The sequence below is a fragment of the Sciurus vulgaris genome, assembly GCF_902686455.1.
Source record: "Sciurus vulgaris genome assembly, chromosome: 12".
Lineage (NCBI taxonomy): Eukaryota > Metazoa > Chordata > Mammalia > Rodentia > Sciuridae > Sciurus > Sciurus vulgaris.
The window spans coordinates 77,962,651-77,981,507 of NC_136473.1; the positions used below are offsets into that span (position 1 = coordinate 77,962,651).

An 18,857-nucleotide genomic window follows, 5' to 3' on the forward strand; every position below is an offset into this window, starting at 1 on the left:
TTAAGAACTACTCAAACCAATTAAATTTTTTACATCGAAAGATGCTGGAGACCTTGAATCCTTAGTTCCAATTGCATGAAAACAAGAGGCTTTGAAAAAACAAAGCAGATCAAGCCACATAAAAAAACACGTGTTTATTGTCAGGTGCTCTCATTTTGCAATAAACAACTGGTTTGATCACATGAAAATTATTTTTTTTTCATAATTCTGTGGAGTGGGAGAATTTTTTCACCTGTCAGCAATACAATAATGATCTTTGCTAGGAGGCTTCTCGAAGGCAAAATAGAAAATGCTTACAAAAAATAGGTAATGAGATTTCTTCCTGTAACTACACCTCCACACCCCACCCTGCACACACCTCTTCGTACAATAAAAGACCTCAAGTTTTCTGCCACGCAGCAGTTATTCTTTCTCCCTTTCTCCTCCCCACCCCTTGCCTGCCTTTGTCTTTCAGGAAGAAGTTCTAGAATGTAAAACCCAAGAGATCATCCTACACAGTGCCATGGTTAAAGAGAGCAACTTTCAAGTCAGGCAGACCTGGGTTTGAATCCTGGTTATAGCTCCTTATGCAAGTTACTTAAACCCTCTCGGTCTGTAAAATGGGTTAGAATTTTCTGATAGGTCTGGTGTCAGGTTTGAAGAAGCTGGCACATAGCTTATGTCCCCAAAATTGTCTTTGTTATGGACACCCAACCCCAACTTTTCATTCTATAGACAAGGAAACTAGATTCAGAGAGAAGTGATTTCTCTGCAGTCAGGTGACCAATTAATGGCAGAGACAAGTCTAGATCCAGGGTTCCGGCCCAGTCCTCTTTCAACTCTCCCAGAGTGGCTTCAATAAAGAATTGCAGGCAGGAAGAGGTTGGGGCATTTCCCAATCAATTGGTCAGTTTGTACTGAGGAGAAGCTGTTGCCAGAGCCAAGAGTCCCCTGCAGTCATCGTCACCAGGAGCCAGCTTAACACACTCTGTCCCATTTAACACACTCTGTCCTCAGAGATACTGATCACTGTCACTCATTTGTCTTCTGAAAGCTGAAGCTCCAGAAAGGTTTAGATGATTACACAGCGTTACCACTAACAGCCTCAAATGTTCTGGAAACAGAGAAAAGCTCCGCATCCAGCCAGCCTCCTGTCCACATCCCTGAGGTCTCTCTCCCCAAAGGCCCTCTCCCAGTGCTGGGAGGCTGGATGATTGCCCACGCTGGGCTCCACTCTTGCCCCCATGGTCCTCTTGCACCCCAAATGTTCTTTTCTCAAGGGTCACAGTCAATCATCATGCACATGCCCAAAGCCCTTTGCTCCCTAGAGGGTGTTCACATGGTCCACCGTGATTTTCCGTAGCAATTTTCAGTTCCAGGCTAGGAGCATGTAATTTGTGAACAGAGCACTTCCTGGTTTTCTGGTGTTTCCAAAGAGGATGGAACCCATTAGTTATGACAAACAGCCCCATGTGACCACCCTTTGTCAGACTTTCCGAAATCTAACCAGAGCTTGGCTTTCCTGGCAGACAGGCGAGCCCATGTCTGCCCCGCTCAGGACCAGGTGGTCCACAGCTGCACACACCAGTCAGCCTTTTTCAAGCCTGGGCCTCTACTCCTAGTGAAGAGAGGCACGGGGGAGGTGGGGAGAGGCTGGGAGTGGGCAAGGAGCGAGGGGCTCTGGTTATGCTCCTTTCAACAGCTCAGTGATAACCATACTATAGTTCCATAGTGGAGAGACGAGAGGTTCGGAAGCCTGGGTCCTAATCTGAGTTCTGCCACTAAATGAACCAGGTACCCTTGGGCCCGTCACTTAACCTCAGTTTTCCCATCTGCTGTATCGGTGGGTCTGTACGAAGCCTTCCAGCACCGGTTTTAGAGTGACGATCATTAGTCCACATGCTCATTACAGTTTCTTGAGTACCTCCACACACCTTATTTTGTGTATTTAATCCTCCTAAAACTCCAGTAGTGGAGGCAGGATGTTTTGCAGATGACAAAGCTAAGGTACCTGGTGGGAGCAGAGCCCCGTGCTGAGATGAACCATCTTACCTTCTAGCCACCCTCACTCACGCTGCCCTTCTGGGGGCAGACAGACCTCTCTCTCCTGTGAAAGTTCAAAGAGACCAACTCCTGGGAGAGAGTAAATGCTAAAGAGGTCAGGGGTCAAAGGTTGGGTGTTTCTTGTTTTTTCAGATGTCTTTTTAAATATATGTATATATATTTTAATTGTTGATGGACCTTTATTTTATTCATTTATTTATGTGTGGTGCTGAGGATGGAACCCAGTGCCCCACACATGCTAGGCAAGAGCTCTACCACTGAGCCACAGCCCCAGCCCCTTGAAATGCCTATTTAACATGTTTGGACCCAAGGGAGGGTTTGGCCTCTGCAGCGCTGCTGGCCCAGAAGGTCCAATCATCTCCAGTCAGGTTGAGAAGGGTGTTCCTTCCCATCACTCCTCCATCCGGCCCAAGGCAGCAAAGCCACCGTTCACTTAGGAGGTAGGGTGGCCACAGAGATGGGCTGATGATGAGGTAACTCAGTCCCAAGTCCCCACCACTGCCCCTCTGCCTGCAATCTCACTTAACAGATTGAAGATCCTGTTGTCCCTGAGCAAGGAATTTATATCCCCCCCAAATTCATATGTTGAGGTCCTAACCCCCCTTTAGAAGGTGGCCATATTCAGAATCAGGGTCTCTGTGAAGAAGTAATAGGGTCATTAAGGTGGGCTAGTGTGACTAGTGTCCTCATAAGAAAAGAAATAGCAAACAGACACATGCAGAGGGAAGATCACTTGAAGACCCAAAGAGAAGGTGGCTATCCACACACTAAAAAGAGAGGCCTCAAAACCCTGCCAATACCTTGATCTTGGACTTCCAGCCTCCAGGACCATAAAAAACAAATTTTTGTTGTTTAAACCACCCAGTACTCTGGTACTTTGTTACGGCTGCCCGAGGCACCAGCACCTGCTCCAGGCCTGGTCTCCTTGTTGGCTCTCCATGGCTGCCTCGCATTCTCTTCCACATCCCCAGCCCCAAGACTCATCCAGGGCTTGGGATCAGGAAGCTGGTCCTATGAATCTACAGCCAAATCTCCCCATTTCAGGGTCTTTGGAGGCCGCTAGCTTCAGCTTCGAAGTGGACTCGGGAGGGCAAACTGCCCTTGGGGCATCTGAGGGAATGAGGACAAAACACAAAATACAGAAAAAATTATCTTTTGAGCTTCTGCCCCTCTGAAGTCTTCAGCCAGACCATTCACAGTAAGAGTTCAATAGGGTGGTTCCTGGTCTCCAGAGACATGTCACTCTCAGTCAGTTCACACAGGGTTCAGTATGGGGTGCCAGAGACCCTGGAAGAAGCTGAGCCTGGAAGGACCCTCTGACTCTCAGAGGTTGCATGGACCCCCAGGTTCCCAACCGAGACCCACACTCCTGTTGCAGGAGAGAAGGGGCAGAGGGGTGGGGAAGGAATGTCCGCTTACACACACTGTTTACTTTGGGCCTGGCTAGTGACTCCAGGCCTTATCATTGGGTCCTCAGACTGGGCTGGGCAGGGCAGGTCCCAGCGTCGGGGAGAATTGGTTCCCCGGCCCTGTGTGAGGGAAGAGAAGAGGGGGTGAAGCAGACTGCAGTGGAGTGAGAGAGAAGCTGCTGGTCAGACCACAATGAAAACACTCCTCCTGCTGCTGCTCGTGCTTCTCCACCTGGGACTGGCCCAAGGAGCCCTTCACAGGTGAGCCGGTGTCCCTGGCACTGTCTGCTGGGGCAGCCCCTGCTAGCACCCCACCCAGCCACCCCAACTGGCTCTGGGCTGCCCTGGGAGAGGAAAGCTTATAGGAAAATGGAGAGAAACTGAGGGCCGTGTGGATCCATGGGAAAGGTTTCCGCTGGCACCTTGTGTATGGCTTCCACCTCGAGTCCCTGGAAATTGTACTCCCTGCCTCTAACAGAGGCTCCTGCCCTGGCTCCAGGGAACTCCTCTGCCACCACAGAGCAGGAAACTGCCATTATGGTCTGTTGCTCAAAGCCCTCTAGAACTCCCCCGAGAGCTGACCATCACTGCCACCCAGTTATTCTGTCCGTTTACATCAGCCTTTCATGTGGTGCATGAAAAACTGCAGAGGGTCCCGCATCTCCCAGTTCCTAGATCTCAGAGAGCCTGTGTCCAGCGGGGAGAGCCTTTTCCTCTCTAAGATTCTGAGTTACAGGGCAGAGACGAGGCTGCCTGGTTGGAGGCAGAGAGGGTGCTGGTTCTGGCCCCAGATCCCCTCTTGTGTCCATCTCTAGTTTACCTCTGAACAGAGGCAAGGGGGACCGAGGAGGGGAGGAGAGGGAGGTAGTACTGTGTTCCCTCCTCACATGGAGTTTTGTCTCCAGGGTGGCCCTCAAGAGGCACCAGTCCCTCCGGAAGAAGCTGCGGGCCCAAGGCCAGCTCTCTGAGTTCTGGAAATCCCAGAACTTGGACATGATCCAGTTCACCGAGTCCTGCAACAAGGACCAGAGCACCAATGAGCCCCTCATCAACTACTTGGATGTGAGGCGTCTTGGGAAGGGGGCTGGGGAGAGGGGAAGGAGGCTCAGCCTCAGGGCACCAGGGTGCCACGCTAGCAGTGTGGAAGGTCATTGTGGACTTTTTGGCTTGGGTAATTCATAAGGACTGGTCCCCTGGGTCTCTGTGGACTTTGTGGAAAGGCCCAAATGAGTAGAGCTCTCTGTAGGAGAGGAAAGGCATAAGATGGCAGGCATCCCAAGTGGGAGGACCCTGCTTCTGCACTCAGAGGGCCAACTTGCTAACTACGCCCTTAGGCAAAGTACTTGACTTCTCCCAGAGGTGCCCTGATCCCTAATATGAAGCTGCTCCTGCCTCCCCTGCCTCCCTATGATGTTAGGAACCAAGACAATACAAGTAAAATCAAAGTACCTGGGGGCTGGACCCCATTTCCTCCTTCATGGCCCTTTCTCTGCTTTTATTCCCCAGTCTTCCCACCTCCTAGGCTCTGTAAGCTCCAATCCATTGCACGCTATGCTCTGGCCCCATACACTCTACCCTGGTCCCGTGGTGGCCCCACCCCACCACCCACGCCCTCCTCCTCTTTCTCTCTCCCTGCAGGTGGAATACTTTGGCACTATCTCCATCGGTTCCCCACCACAGAACTTCACAGTCATCTTTGACACTGGCTCCTCCAATCTCTGGGTCCCCTCTGTGTACTGCACCAGCCCAGCCTGCAGTAAGTGGGGATAGAGGCCCCAGTGGGAGATGGCTGGGGGCCAGCCCTGGGAGACCAGGTACTCTAGGGTTGGGGGACTTGGGTTCCAGAAGCTGGCCATCCTTGCCACACTGAGCTTCCCCTCCCCTTCTCTGGGTCTGCTTGGCACTGCTTATAGCCAAAACAGGCTGGGCCAGGGAGAGAACTACATATGGTTGCTATCTAAGATAACAACTTCCATACTGGTCAGAAATAAGAGGGAGAAACGTAGCCACTGAAAAGATAAAACTTCGATTTGATGACTCACTTCCTTTTGGAAGACCAAAAGAACATGGAAGAAAGTTCCATTTGACTGACTCTGGGCAGGCAAGTGGGTTGGGTTCTAGTGCAGACAGTTCACCTGCTTCAAGTAGGCTTGGTGGCCCTTCTCCCCCAGAGGTGGGGCTGTGGGGCACAATGGCATGGGTGTGTCCCTTTGCCCAGAGGTAACTCAGCAGTTTCAGTGAAGACTGGGAAAAGTAGAGGTAAAGAAAAATGGCTCAGTCTATGTGGGACAAATTCTAGAGACCTTCGGTCTCTGGAAATCCTGAAGCCAGGTGTCCCCCAAGGTTGGGCAGAGTCGGGAGTACTTTCCTGGAGTGGTAACTGTTTACCCCTGAGTTTCTTTTGAAGTCCAGGCTCTGACCCACACCAGCTAGCTGAGATTGCTGCTGGCGCCTGACAAAAGGTGCTTATCTAGGTGTGCCTCATGAGGTCATCGCGGGCAGTCAGGTTTGCCCAGGGACGACTATTTGCTCCCCAATTAGGCCACATTTCCAACTAGGCTCAGTAGGAAGGGCCATCGTCAGCTTTTCTAGGGGTTCCCATTCCGTGTCAGGAGGGAAGAGACCGCGCATCCCTAGGACAGGGATGAAGGCAGTGACTGTACCCTTGCTTTCCAGAGTCACACCCTGTGTTCCACCCTTCCCAGTCCAGCACGTACAGTGAGCTGGGCACTTCTTTCTCCATCCAGTATGGGACTGGGAGCTTGAGTGGGATCATTGGCTCGGACCAAGTCACAGTGAGTACAATTCCTTCATCTTTTCTGTCTTGGCCAGAAACTTGAGAGGGAAGGTTGTTTGGAGGACTTGGGGTGCAGTTTCAGATCTGCCTCAGGAAGAGGTGGAAAGAGGGAGTGAGGCTGGCTTTAGGGAAAGGAGGCAGTCTGGCAGGCAGGGGAGCAGTCCTCTTTACCAGAGATGGTGGCAGTGCGTCTGTTTGCTCAGCGCACTGGGCCCTAGAAGGGCAGCTCAGGGAGCTCCCAAGGGACACTGTGCCCAGGGCACAAAGCTCCTACCAGATCACCAGTCGGCAGGAGCTCTGAGGAGACAAGACCAGGCCTCCATCCTAAAAGGCAAAGGAGTCCAAGTCAAGGGATGCAGGTGGGGGTCAGAGGACTCAGTGAAATGATCAAGTAAGGTCTCAGATGGGAGTCCAGCCAGATCCCAAAATGAAGACCCCAGGTCTCAAGTTGCTCCTTAAACTTCCTCTGGCCAAAGGTTCTAGGGCTTCTAAAACTGCAGAACTCAAAATGATGTGAGAACAAAGAACCAGCAGAGTCCTGGTCCTGCAGGGGTACTTTATGCAGGTTTATGGGCAGCAATCTAGGCCTTGGCCTTGAAAAATAGTTACCAACTCCTGATGTTTCAGTTCTAAGTAACTGTGTAAGTTCTTCCTAGAGATAGTAAGAACTATCTAAGAGCAGCAGGGGCTAACCGTCGTGAACATCTCTTCTAAAAGACAGATGCACACCTATAATCCCAGCGGTCTAAGAGGCTGAGGCAGGAGGATCATGAGTTCAAAGCCAGGCTCAGCAACTTAGCAATCCACTAAGCAACTCAGTGAGACCTTGTCTCTAAATAAAATGCAAAAAAGGGCTGGGGATGTGGCTCAGTGGTTAAGGACCCCTAGGTTTAATCCCTGAAACAAACAAACAAACAACATCCCTTCTGAGTGGGTGGGGATATATTATTAAGTGAAAAACAGAAGCAGAAAAACACTTTCTATGTATAAATACATACATGTAAAACACAGATAAAATAATACACTGTGTTTTCCATCAAAACCATATATGTGCATAGGTGCAGTATATGTATAAAATTATAAATAATGGTTTAGAAGGCTACATTCCAAACTGATCATTGTAATAATCTCTGGAAAGTAGGGAAGGGACTGAAATTGGCAAGGAGAGGGGAATTCTAGCCCGTAACTTGTCACTCCTGAGCTGGCTCACCTGGTTGGTGTGGGCAGCAGCCACGCCCATAGTAACTCCAGCCTGGGTTGCTTCCTCCTCTAGTACTTCTTGCTCCAGTTCAGGTGCACGTTCACCTCCATGAAAAAAAGAGTGTCAGCTTTTGCTGCAGGACACCCCCATCATCAAGGGGCTGGGACAGTGAGAGAGCAATGTGGGTCCCAATCTACCCTCATCCTTGAAGGTTCCAATTGACCCTTCTTCCACTTGACATCTGTCTTCCCTTTCTGCTGCCCAAACTGTAGACTTCAAGCTATAGTATTAAGACAGAAACGATATTCTAAGGTACACTGCTAACTGACATCTACAATTGAATATAGTCAAATATCTAAATATACTCCATTTTATGTGTGTGTATCTCTGTATGTGTGTATATTCATGTGCTGAAATTCATGGATATGGCAGGTCTTAAAGGGACAACTACAATCCGAAATGCATGTATTAGGAAAGCTGAAAATCAATGATTTAAGCTTCTGTTTCAAGTAAAAAATAAATAAGAAAACTGTCAAGAAGCAACAGCAAATCAAACCCAAAAAAAGCAGAAGGGAAGACATAATGACAAAAACCAGACATTAATGAAATAGGAAAGTCAGATTACAGAGAAAATCAACAAAGCCAAGAATTAACTACTTGCAAGGAGTAATAAAATTGTTAAAACTCTAGCACAATTAATCAAGAAATATGAAAGGGAAAATGACTTAGCAATATTAGAAATGAAAAAGAGAACATTAATAAAAATCCTATGGACATTTAAAATAAGAGGCTATTGAGGACAGTTTTATATTGATAAATATTACACTTTCAAAAAATTTGCAAATACCTTGAGAAAAATGGCATATAAAAACTGATAAATCAGTGTCTAGTTTGAATATTCATCCTTTTATTCAAACTTTCTTTGAAGAAAATTCCAGACTCAATTAGCATCACTGGTAAACAGTTAAAAATAAATAACTAGAAAAACCCTCTGAGCATTTAAACATTCTGAAGAACAAACATTGCCAAAGTTAATAAATATTAAAAAATAAGAAAGAAAGAATACCAATCTTACTCAAATTCTTCCAGAGAATTCACAAGGAAGGAATACTTCATAACTCATTTTATGAGACCAGAATAATCTAATGGCAAAACTTGAAAAGAATATTATAAGAATTAAAATTACAAACCAATCTCTCTCCTGTGAATATAGATGACAATGTCCTAAATAAAATACTAGCAAATAAAATCTTTTGATATATAAAGGAATAATACATCCCAAACAAAAGTCATTTCTTTCTAAGAATTAATCAACTAAGAGAATAAAAAGAGAAAATTTATACAATTCAATTTTTAACTGATAAAATTCAATATCTATTCATGACTTAAAGAAACTCTTAGAAACTAGAATATAAAGCAACTTCCTTAATCTGTTTAAGAACATCTACAAAGAAGCCCACAGCAAACTTTGCCCTTAATGGTGAATTGTTGAGAGACTTCTCCCTGAGATCATGAATGAGGCAAGAATGCTCATTCTTACTATCTCTCTTTTTTTAACTGGTTCTTTTCAGTTCATTCTTACTATGTGTATTCAACATTGTGCTAAAGGTTCTAGCCAATGCAATAAGGCAAGGAAAAAAATTGAGGTCATAAAGACAAAAAAAGGAAGAAAAGAACTATCATTAACATATGACAAGAGTCTACATATAGAAAATCCAAAAATATCAACAGGTATAATGTTGGGATTAATAACTGAACTTTGTGAAGTATCAATAAATGAGGTCAACATACAAAAATAATTTGAATTTCTATAAAGCAGGAAAAAAGCAATAAAGTATGGTTTGTCAATGACACTATTAATACCATTAAAAAAATCAAGTACCTTGAAGTAAATTTAACAAAGAATGTACTTTAAAACTTTAAAACATTACTGAATGAAATTAAAAGTTCTACATAAATTGAAGGATAAACTATACCCATGGAGAGAATGACTCAGATTTATAAAGAAGTCTAAATTTTCCAATTTTATCTATTTACCAATATTATCCCAATCAAAACAGCAGCAATTTTTATTAGAGATTAATAAGCTGATTCTAACACATATATGAATATAATGTATACACCAAGATAATGTTGGTGAAGGAAAACAATGCCAAATATTATTATAATACCACAGTAATTTAGTGTTGGCACAGGATTAAAAAAATAGACAAATGCAACAGAATTTAAAATTCAGAAACTGCCTACACAGTCACCTGACTTATGTTGAACATGTTACAGCAGATTGTGGAGGAAATGATGGCATATTTATTAAATAGATCATTTGGAGATTCATGTGTTAATAAAACTCAGGTAGATTATAGATCTAAATGTAAAACATAAAGCAATAAACTTTTTAGAAGAAAACATAGAAAAGTGTCTTCACTACCTCAGGATGGAAAAATTCTCTGAAACAAGTTACAAAAACCACTAGGACTAATGGAAAAAAATTGATAGACTTGACGACATTGAAATTCATGTCTTCTGTTACTCAAAAGATGCCATTAAGAGATTAAAAACAACTCTCTCAATCTGGGAGAAGATTTCTGTAATTACCAAGAAAGGACTTGGTTCTGGAATAGATCAAAGAGAAAATGAAAATGATTCACTTTATAAAAGGGGATATCCAAATGCTCAATTTCACTAATTATCAGAAAATACGAATTAAAACCACAATTAAACCCTCTGCACGTCAACTAGAAAACTAAAATGGAAAAGACAGGAAATAACTAGTGTTGGTGAGGATACAGAACAACTGGAATTCTCAAAATATTAGTAGTAGAAATATCAATAGATACCATGATTATTAAAAACTCTTTAGCCTATTTACTGATGCATAACATTTGTATACTCTATGATCTAGCAATTTTACTCCCAGATGTAAAACACAGAAAAACATGCATGTGTTTGCAACCACATGCATAGTCAGCACCACTAATTATAGTTAAATACAGGAAACAATGCAATATCCATCAGTGGGAGAATGGATAAATCGTGGTGATATGTTTATACCAGGGAATACCAATGAGAATGAATAATTCACAACAGCATGCAATGAACACAATACTGAATGACAGAAGCTAGGTATCAGAATTACACTGGATGATTCCATTTATATAAAATCCAAAAATAGACTAAACTTATATATGCTGTTAGAAGTCAGGGGACTTTTTACTCTTGAGAAGGGACACAAAGAATGGCTTCTGGGGTCCTAGAATGACCTGTTTCTTGTCTTGGAAACTTGGTTACATGAGTGTGTAAAATGCGTGACAAATTATTGAACTGTACACTTATTATTTCTGTATTGTATTTACTTCAATTAAATTTGCACAAAAGAAATTAAGTGGGTGCAAAAAAAAAAAAAAAATCTTAGCCAGGCACAGTAGTGCACATACCTGTAATCCCAGCAGTCTGTAATCCCAGCAGTTTGGAGCCTGAGGCAGGAGGATCATGAGTTCAAAGCCAGGCTCAGCAACTTAGCAAGCCATTAAGCAACTCAGTGAGACGTTGTCTCTAAATAAAATGCAAAAAAGGGCTGGGGGTGTTGCTTAGTGGTTAAGCAACCCTGGGTTCAATCCCCAGTCCAAAAAAACAAAACAAAACAAAACAAAACTTTGTGCCCATTTAATCAAGGAAAGTTGAGAAAGGAAGAAGTAGCTTCAGGACAGAGGGAGGATGCAGGGGTCCAAGACCTTTGCCAGCCATTCCCTGTGCAACTTCTGGCTCTCTCCCTTCAGGTAGGAGGACTGATTGTGACTGGCCAGCAATTTGGAGAAAGTGTCAAAGAGCCCGGCCAGACCTTCGTGAATGCAGAGTTTGATGGAATTCTGGGTTTGGGATACCCTTCCTTGGCTGCTGGAGGAGTGACTCCAGTATTTGACAACATGATGGCCCAGAACCTAGTGGATCTGCCAATATTTTCTGTCTACATGAGCAGGTAAGGCCCATCAAGCCCACCCGGTTAAGGCCAGTGATGACCACAGGTAGACAGAAGCAATGGTGCCCTGGACTTAGCGGCCAAAAGACCCGGCTTGGATCCCTTGCTTGACCTATTGCCAACTGTGTGATCTTGGGCAAAACACTTAACCTCTTTGCATTTGGAAGAAATGAGGTTTGCTTCAAAAAGTGGTTGGGTACTCTTGCCTAGGGTCTGTGGAGGGTCAGCTCATCTTCCATCTTCCCTACATGGGATGGAGATTTCTTACCTATCTGTCTCCATCCTAGGCAGACTTGGCCTGAGTTCTCCCTGTTCTAGCATCAGCCCATTTTCCCTATTCCTTCAATCCCACATGAAGAGTTCTGGGTTCTCTCTCAAGCTGTGCATTGTCTCCATCTTGGCTGCCGTCTCCAGCACGGCTGCTGTCAGGACAGGCCTAGGCAGAACCGTAAGAGAGGCAGGCTGTCCGACACCTCCACTTCCCGCTGCAGGGCTTCCTGCTCCCTTCTGGCCTGGGAAGCCATGAGCTGTGAAGGGAAATGGCCAGGGCTCTGCAGTCAGACCAGCCTGGATATAAATCCCACCACTTGCCTGGCCTCATCTCCCAGAGCACCAGATCCCTCACGTGGCCCTTCCTCAACAATGTGCCTTTCTCTCCATGTAGTGACCCAGAGGGTGGCTCAAGCAGCGAGCTGACATTTGGAGGCTATGACAGCTCTCATTTCTCCGGGAGCCTGAATTGGGTCCCAGTCACCAAGCAAGCCTATTGGCAGATTGCACTAGATGGGTGAGTATCCTCCAGGAAGTGGCTGCTGCTTGATGGAAGAGCTCAAAGCAGACACAACTCAAATTGAGTGACACTGCCGGTCACTAGGAGCAGAAGCTGTGGTTTGGAGGTATGGAGATGCTGAGCAAAGATACAGGAAGAGGCATTAGTGACAAGGGACAGGAGCAGCTTCGTTCCTTGTGTAGGGTGCACATCTAATTCAACAGACAGCCAATACCAATATGCAGCCTGCTGCCCTGTGTTGGGTCAATGTTAATTGACCCACGAGGCAAGGCTGGAGGGATGTGGGAATGCCCAGTGCTCCAGCTTGTACAGAAGACACACACACAAAAAGCTACCATGTAACGTGGAAATGGTCAGTGCACCAAGGGAGGAGCCACAGAAGAGGCCCAGCAAACAGCTTCTCCCTGAAGACCCCTCAAGGGTTTCGTGGAGGGGTAGAGTTGAAAGGGAACCTTGAAAACATGTACAATGTGTGGGTGTGGAGCCAGGGGGGAAGTGGAACTAGATGCCTGTCATGTACCTAGAGCTGGGCTGGACGGGAATTCCAAGAAGTATCATTCAAGTTTCCAGTTCTGCATGGTACCAGGCATTTGGATAAAGAGGGAAAGGCCTCAGTACTCACCGTCTCTGAGGGCCTTTCAGACCGTAGGAACGTACTGACTGATGGGCCGTGACATCATTGTCGGGGATCCTGACCAACAGTGTTTAATGAAGTGTAATGCAATAGGAAATGTCAGAGTGCCCTTCAATTGTGTGTGTGTTGCATCAGGAAGTCAGTATTTCTTACTATGGAATTCAGGGGAGGGAGGGGGGGGAGGGGGAGAGAGAGAAACACCCAAGTGGTGAGAGAGATTAAAATGGATATCGTTAAGTGCGCTGGTATAGTAGAGAGCCCTACAGGACACAGGATCCAGGAGAGGCAGGGCTAATGACGATCCCTTTGCCCTCAGAATCCAGGTGGGAGACACTGTGACATTCTGCTCTGAGGGCTGCCAGGCCATTGTGGACACAGGGACCTCCCTCATCACTGGCCCTTCCCACAAGATCAAGCAGCTGCAAGAGGCCATTGGAGCAGCACCCATGGATGGGGAGGTGAGTGGGGTGGGGAGGAGAGAGGAGCAGGAGAGTCCAGCCTTCTCCTGGGAGATGGGCGGTCTCTGAGTAGGTCCCTGTGTTCTGCCTTAGTACGCTGTGGAGTGTGCCAACCTCAGCGACATGCCAAATATCGCTTTCATCATCAACGGTGTCTCCTACACCCTCAGCCCAACTGCCTACACGCTGCTGGTAAGCTCCATTTCCTTTTTCTGTAAGTCACAGGGCCTTGCCCACAAGCCTGCCACTTCCCCTTGTCAACAGTCACCTGCACTTAACTACATTTACCTCATCCCACCTCCCACATTGCCCTGCCCTGATGTGCCATTCCACCAACGAGGACCCAGCTGTCTGTGATGGCAACTCCACTGGACTAGTTCTCATTTCCAGTTCTTCACTGAAATAGCAACAACCTTGGGCAAGCCATTTAAAGGGGGTTTTCTGATATTGCCCCTTAGGATTTACCACTGACAGTCTGAATCCCCTTGACCACTAAGTCTGACTAGAGATATTATTATCCCATTGTATAAATGAGAATATTGAGACTCTCAGGGTTAGGTAAATGGTTCAGCATATGAGTTGCTTGGGGAAGGGGTACAGAATGAGGTTCTTCTCAGCAAGCAAGAAAATGTCTTTTATTGCAGTAGATTCTCAAGTTTGAAGGGCAAGGTAGAAAGGAAATGGGTATTTTGAAAACCCATGGTCACTTCCACCACCATTGGCCTAGATTTTCAACATTGCAATTCCTTGGCAACTGTTTTAGTCAGCTTTTTCACTGCTGTGACTAAAAGACCCAACCAGAACAACTGTAGAGGAGAAAAAGTTTGAGGGCTCACGGTTTCAGAGGTCTCAGTCCACAGACAGCCTGCTCCATTCCTCTGAACTTGAGGTGAGGCCAAACAACATGGCAGAAGAGTGTGGCAGAGGAAAACAGCTTACACGATAATCAGGAAGTGGACATGGATCTCCAAATGTCCCCCAAAGTCACACCTCCAATGCCCACCTCCTCCAGCCACACCCTTGCCACCTTCGGTTACCACTCAGTTAATCCCATCAGGAGTTTAATTCACGGGTTGGGTTAAGACTCTCACAGCCCACTCATTTCTCCTCTGAACCTTCTTGCACTGTCTCACATGTGAGCTTTTGGGGGACACTTCACATCCAAACCATAACAGCAACACACTTGAACACTCTGATTTTTCCCGAGTCATCCATAGCATCAGGGAACTGTGCCAGAATAGAGATGCTGAGGTATAGACCAAGGGTACTAGCATTTCCCTTATCTTTGTTCTCCTTTGATTCCTTCCCAAGGCCACTAAATACACCCAGAAAGTCCAAGTAGACTCCAGTGTTTTCTTTAAAATAGCTTCATGGCAAATCCCCTAAGCTCCTGCAACACAGGAATTCCGGAGCCGCCTCTGCAGACATCACACTGGGGACAAACTAGACATCTAGACTGAGCCCTTTTACCAGTCTACATGCCAACCACCACTCTGGCACCCTCATAATCTCCCACCCATATCCTATGAGAGTCCTTGGCCATGGTTATGGATGTAGCATACACCCTTTCCCACACCAGTATGGTGCTATGGTTCAATTGAGGCCACCTCACTGGGTCAAGGATGCGATCATATCTTTAAGTTTTTATCCCCTTCCTCTCAGGAAGGATCCTTGAGCTCTCTTTAATTCCCCTTTACCCCATTCAGCAGCCAAACTTCGAATTCAATTGCTGGAAAGACTGTATCTGTCTCATAGACCTCAAGTCTTTGCCAAACTAGAAAATAAGGTTGGGGGTGGGGGGCAGGGTTTGTACTCTTCTCACTGAATCATGGAAGCTTCCCTGCTCTGTATCTAAAAAGGCTCACTCACATGATTTCTCCCTGAACCCCAATAAGAAAAGAGCAGTGGTTAGCCACTTATAAAGAGTAATTGCTCTCCCTTAAAAAAAAAAAAAATGAACCCAAGCTTCACTTCACTAAAGAAACCAGAATTTAAATCAGGGTCTTCTAGTGCCAAACCTTTTGTTTTTCCAAACATGCAAAAAGGTTTCAGTTTTTCCAATTGTAAAATGATGGTAGTGTGAAGGTGTACGGCAGACAGATGGTTCTCGAAGTTGTAGAACATAGACGAAGGATCTTGTGCAAACAAAGTGGGAGGATGGACCCACCAGCCAAAATGGTGGCAGCACTGCTTCCGTCTTCTCCTGTATGTCATTTACATACTTCATTGTGACCCTAGGACTATGTGGATGGAATGAAGTTGTGCAGCAGCGGCTTTCAAGGCCTCGACATCCAGCCTCCTTCTGGGCCCCTCTGGATCCTGGGTGATGTCTTCATTCGGCAGTTTTACTCAGTCTTTGATCGTGGGAATAACCGTGTGGGGCTGGCCCCAGCAGTCCCTTGAGTAGGGCTCCATGTCTTGGCATACCTACCTGACGCCCCTTGAGCCTCTGAGGTTGGGACATTCTCTACACCTGTCAGCAAGTCCTTTTCCACAGAAAACAGTCATTCCCAGAGTTTGAACTTGAATTAGGACAAATGGAGCACGAGAGTGTGCATTCACACACATACAACACACAAAACCTCACACACACACACACACCACCTCAACCGCCTTTTTGACAGAAGAACTAAGTTGCAAGTCCATGTTCTTTATTGTTTTTTGTTCTTGTTGAATTTTTATCCTGGAAATCTCCAAACACACAAGCAAAGGTTGTGGTACAATAAGTTCCTGCATATCCCCAGCCAACTTTACCAAAGCATCTACACGTGGCCAGGCCCTTCATCAATACCACCACCTACTTTTCTCTCTAGCTCCACAAACCTGGATTATTTTGAAGTAAATTCCAAGTGCCACATCATCTTATTCATAAATATTTCTATCGTCCTTACACATACAGTCAGCATTCAGATGTCTCTCATTGTCTCCTAAATGTGTGACCAGTTTTACAGTTAACTTGTTTGTATCAGAATTCAAACAAGATCCACAAATTGCATGCATTTGAAATGTCTCTTAAGTCTCTTTTCTTCTCTAGAGTTGGCCATGTTCAGAGTTCTGCTGGTGGAAACCCAGGGGTGTCTTTTAACATAGGTCTCTGAGCCCATATTTTCTACAAAATGCTGCTTAGATATGGAGACCTGAGTTCATGGCAAAACACTTCATGGATGGTGCTGGGCACTTCCTATTGTCTCCATCAGGAGGCAGATACAGTTGCATAACTCTCCATTGGTAGTGGATTGACACATGGGCTTGGAGTTGTCAGCCTTTGCCATCCATGGAAGTTTCCTTTAGCATCTCTCCTAGAGGTTTCAGAGGCACCGATGGTCCTCACTGAGACCCACACTATCATTAGGAACTTCTTTACTTCCATTACTCCTTCTGCATTTGTTAGCTGGAATTCTTCTATAATTGCAACCTTCTCACCAACCACTAGCTCACCATGAGGTACAGGAAAGAAGATAACTACCTGGGGGGGTTTTCCCCCTCCATTTACCAATTGTCAAAGTAATGAGCTGGTACTAAAGCAAATGCCAATGGATTTTAAACTCATTTGATGTGTTTCAATTTACTACAGATATTTTTAGGGTTCAAATCACCCCATATTTAGCCAGCAGGGGACCCTCCAAGTTAAAACCTGCGAACTTTTCTGGTCTATCACGCATGTTTCCAGCTCCACATGTGAATCAGTCCTGGTTCCTTGAAGTGTGTCCATATTTTTTTTGTAAATGAAAATATTTCATAGTATGTAGGGGGTAGAGAGAGGAGAGAGAGCGCAAGTCCTTTTCATATTTGGGACCTCAGGGCTCATCGTGAGGGATCTACCACAGAGATTTCTGATCTGAGGCACATCCTCCTTCTGGTAATTTCTCTTGCCATGAGACACAACTTATTTTTCTCTTCCTCTCTTTAATTTTTGCTACTTTCAAAATGAAAGTGTCTTCAGTTTTGTTCTTATTATAAAATATGTGCAAGTGCCTCATGCTCCTACCCCTCTAGCCCCAGTATAAACTTGAAGATTTTTGTTGTTGTTGTTTTGTTTTTGAAGACTAAGTTGCCCAGGCTGACCTCGAACTTGCAATCCTCCTGAACTTGCAGGCAACTTGTATCACTGTATCCAGCTTGAAGTTGTTTTGTAAGACTTTTTTTTTTCCCCCCCTTTTGGGTACATGTAAACAGAAATGGCTATTGGTAACAAAATTTTCTTTTTCTACAAAAAAAGGAAGCATACTCCACATACCTATTTCTAAACTGCTTTTCATTTAGAAGTAGATTCACTGCCAATGCAAATTCTCATTTTTCTAACATCTACACTGTGTCCATTTACTTATCCATCCAATCCTTTCTTAACACCCATCAGGTCCATTTGGAGTTTAGTTCAATCCAGTACAATAAGTATTAATTTTACACCAGGTTCAAAGGTAGGTAGTCTGAAACCTGTAACATAGCTAGGCAGGCCTGAGCTGTCACTCATGGGCAGTGGGGGTCATGGAAAACACCCCAGGCTGAAGGACTGATAGCCAGTCTGGATGCACATCTGTGCAATGTACCCATTGTTTAGGTGACCTCAAGTGAGGACTTCATGACTCTGAGACATTCACCTTGCAGAGCCTTTGGAAAGAGCCACTGAGCCCACCTGGGTGGAAGCACTTGGCTCAGAATGTTCACTACAGAGTAGATCCCAGCTACATGTATGTACTTTTTTGTTCTGTTTTACTTTTTTCCTGCTGTATAGATTTTTTTCAAACTAATTATTACCTTTAAAGTTAACTAAAATCAGCCTGATCCAAACAAGCTACCAAAGCATTATGGTAGAGCTGCTGACAATACAGGTTCTGCAGTCAGAAAGGCCTGGACTTGACTCCTAGCACTAGTTGAGGGAACTCCACACCTCCGTTTGCTCAGCTGTCAGATGGGGATGATAATAGGAAGCACTTTGTGGGGCCATGATGAAGAGTCATTGCCTCCATCGAACTAGCTTCCGTGCTCATCAGGGAACAGTCTTTCACTCTCAGAGCAAATCCTAGAAAAGGCAGAAGGCCCTAGATAAACAGACTTTTGGAGTCTTTTTAAATCCTGAGCCACCAGGAGCCAGCTGTTAGGTAGCATTCCGAAGGCTTTTTCCTCTGGTGTCACTTCTGCACAGGGAGCCTGGAGGACAAAAGCAATGTGTAAGTCACATCATCACATTACTGAGTGTCCAAACCAGGTGGTAACTTCTGTCTTCACAATGACCCCACTGGCTCTGTTCACACACACACACACACACACACACACACACACACACACACACACAAATGCTTCTATGACCTATTCTTTGTCTCTATCCCCCTAGGCATTGCCTTTCACCAGAAATATTTCAAGAACATTCTAACGAGTGCTGATTCCAGCCTCATTTCCATCTCTACAAACAGGGCCTGATTGATCAATATTCCTGAAGCCATCCTTCCCTGCTCCATACTTCCCAGTGGCTCCTTGCTGGCCATCAAATGACATCCAAGCTGACAGGACTTGCAGGACTCTCTAGAGCCTTGCCTCAGTTTGACCTCACT

At 45.4% G+C, this 18,857-nt stretch overlaps 1 protein-coding gene across 1 annotated transcript; it reads left to right on the forward strand.

Moving 5' to 3' along the window:
• The first annotated feature begins 3,548 nt into the window (after positions 1 to 3,548).
• Positions 3,549 to 18,430, forward strand: CTSE (cathepsin E). The gene is made up of 9 exons (XM_079107453.1): positions 3,549 to 3,713; positions 4,358 to 4,514; positions 5,091 to 5,208; positions 6,129 to 6,247; positions 11,227 to 11,426; positions 12,091 to 12,213; positions 13,167 to 13,308; positions 13,402 to 13,500; positions 15,547 to 18,430. Exons 1-9 carry the CDS (start codon positions 3,646 to 3,648, stop codon positions 15,709 to 15,711), a joined length of 1,191 nt encoding a protein of 396 aa, XP_078963579.1. The 5' UTR covers positions 3,549 to 3,645; the 3' UTR covers positions 15,712 to 18,430.
• Positions 18,431 to 18,857: the final 427 nt, after the last annotated feature.

Bases quoted from the DNA above. Each gene is read 5' to 3' on its own strand.
- CTSE (XM_079107453.1), top strand. From the start codon at position 3,646: ATGAAAACACTCCTCCTGCTGCTGCTCGTGCTTCTCCACCTGGGACTG. The intron at 3,714-4,357 runs GTGAGCCGGTGT...TTTTGTCTCCAG, and splicing joins GCCCAAGGAGCCCTTCACAG to GGTGGCCCTCAAGAGGCACC. The intron at 5,209-6,128 runs GTAAGTGGGGAT...CTTGCTTTCCAG, and splicing joins CTGCACCAGCCCAGCCTGCA to AGTCACACCCTGTGTTCCAC.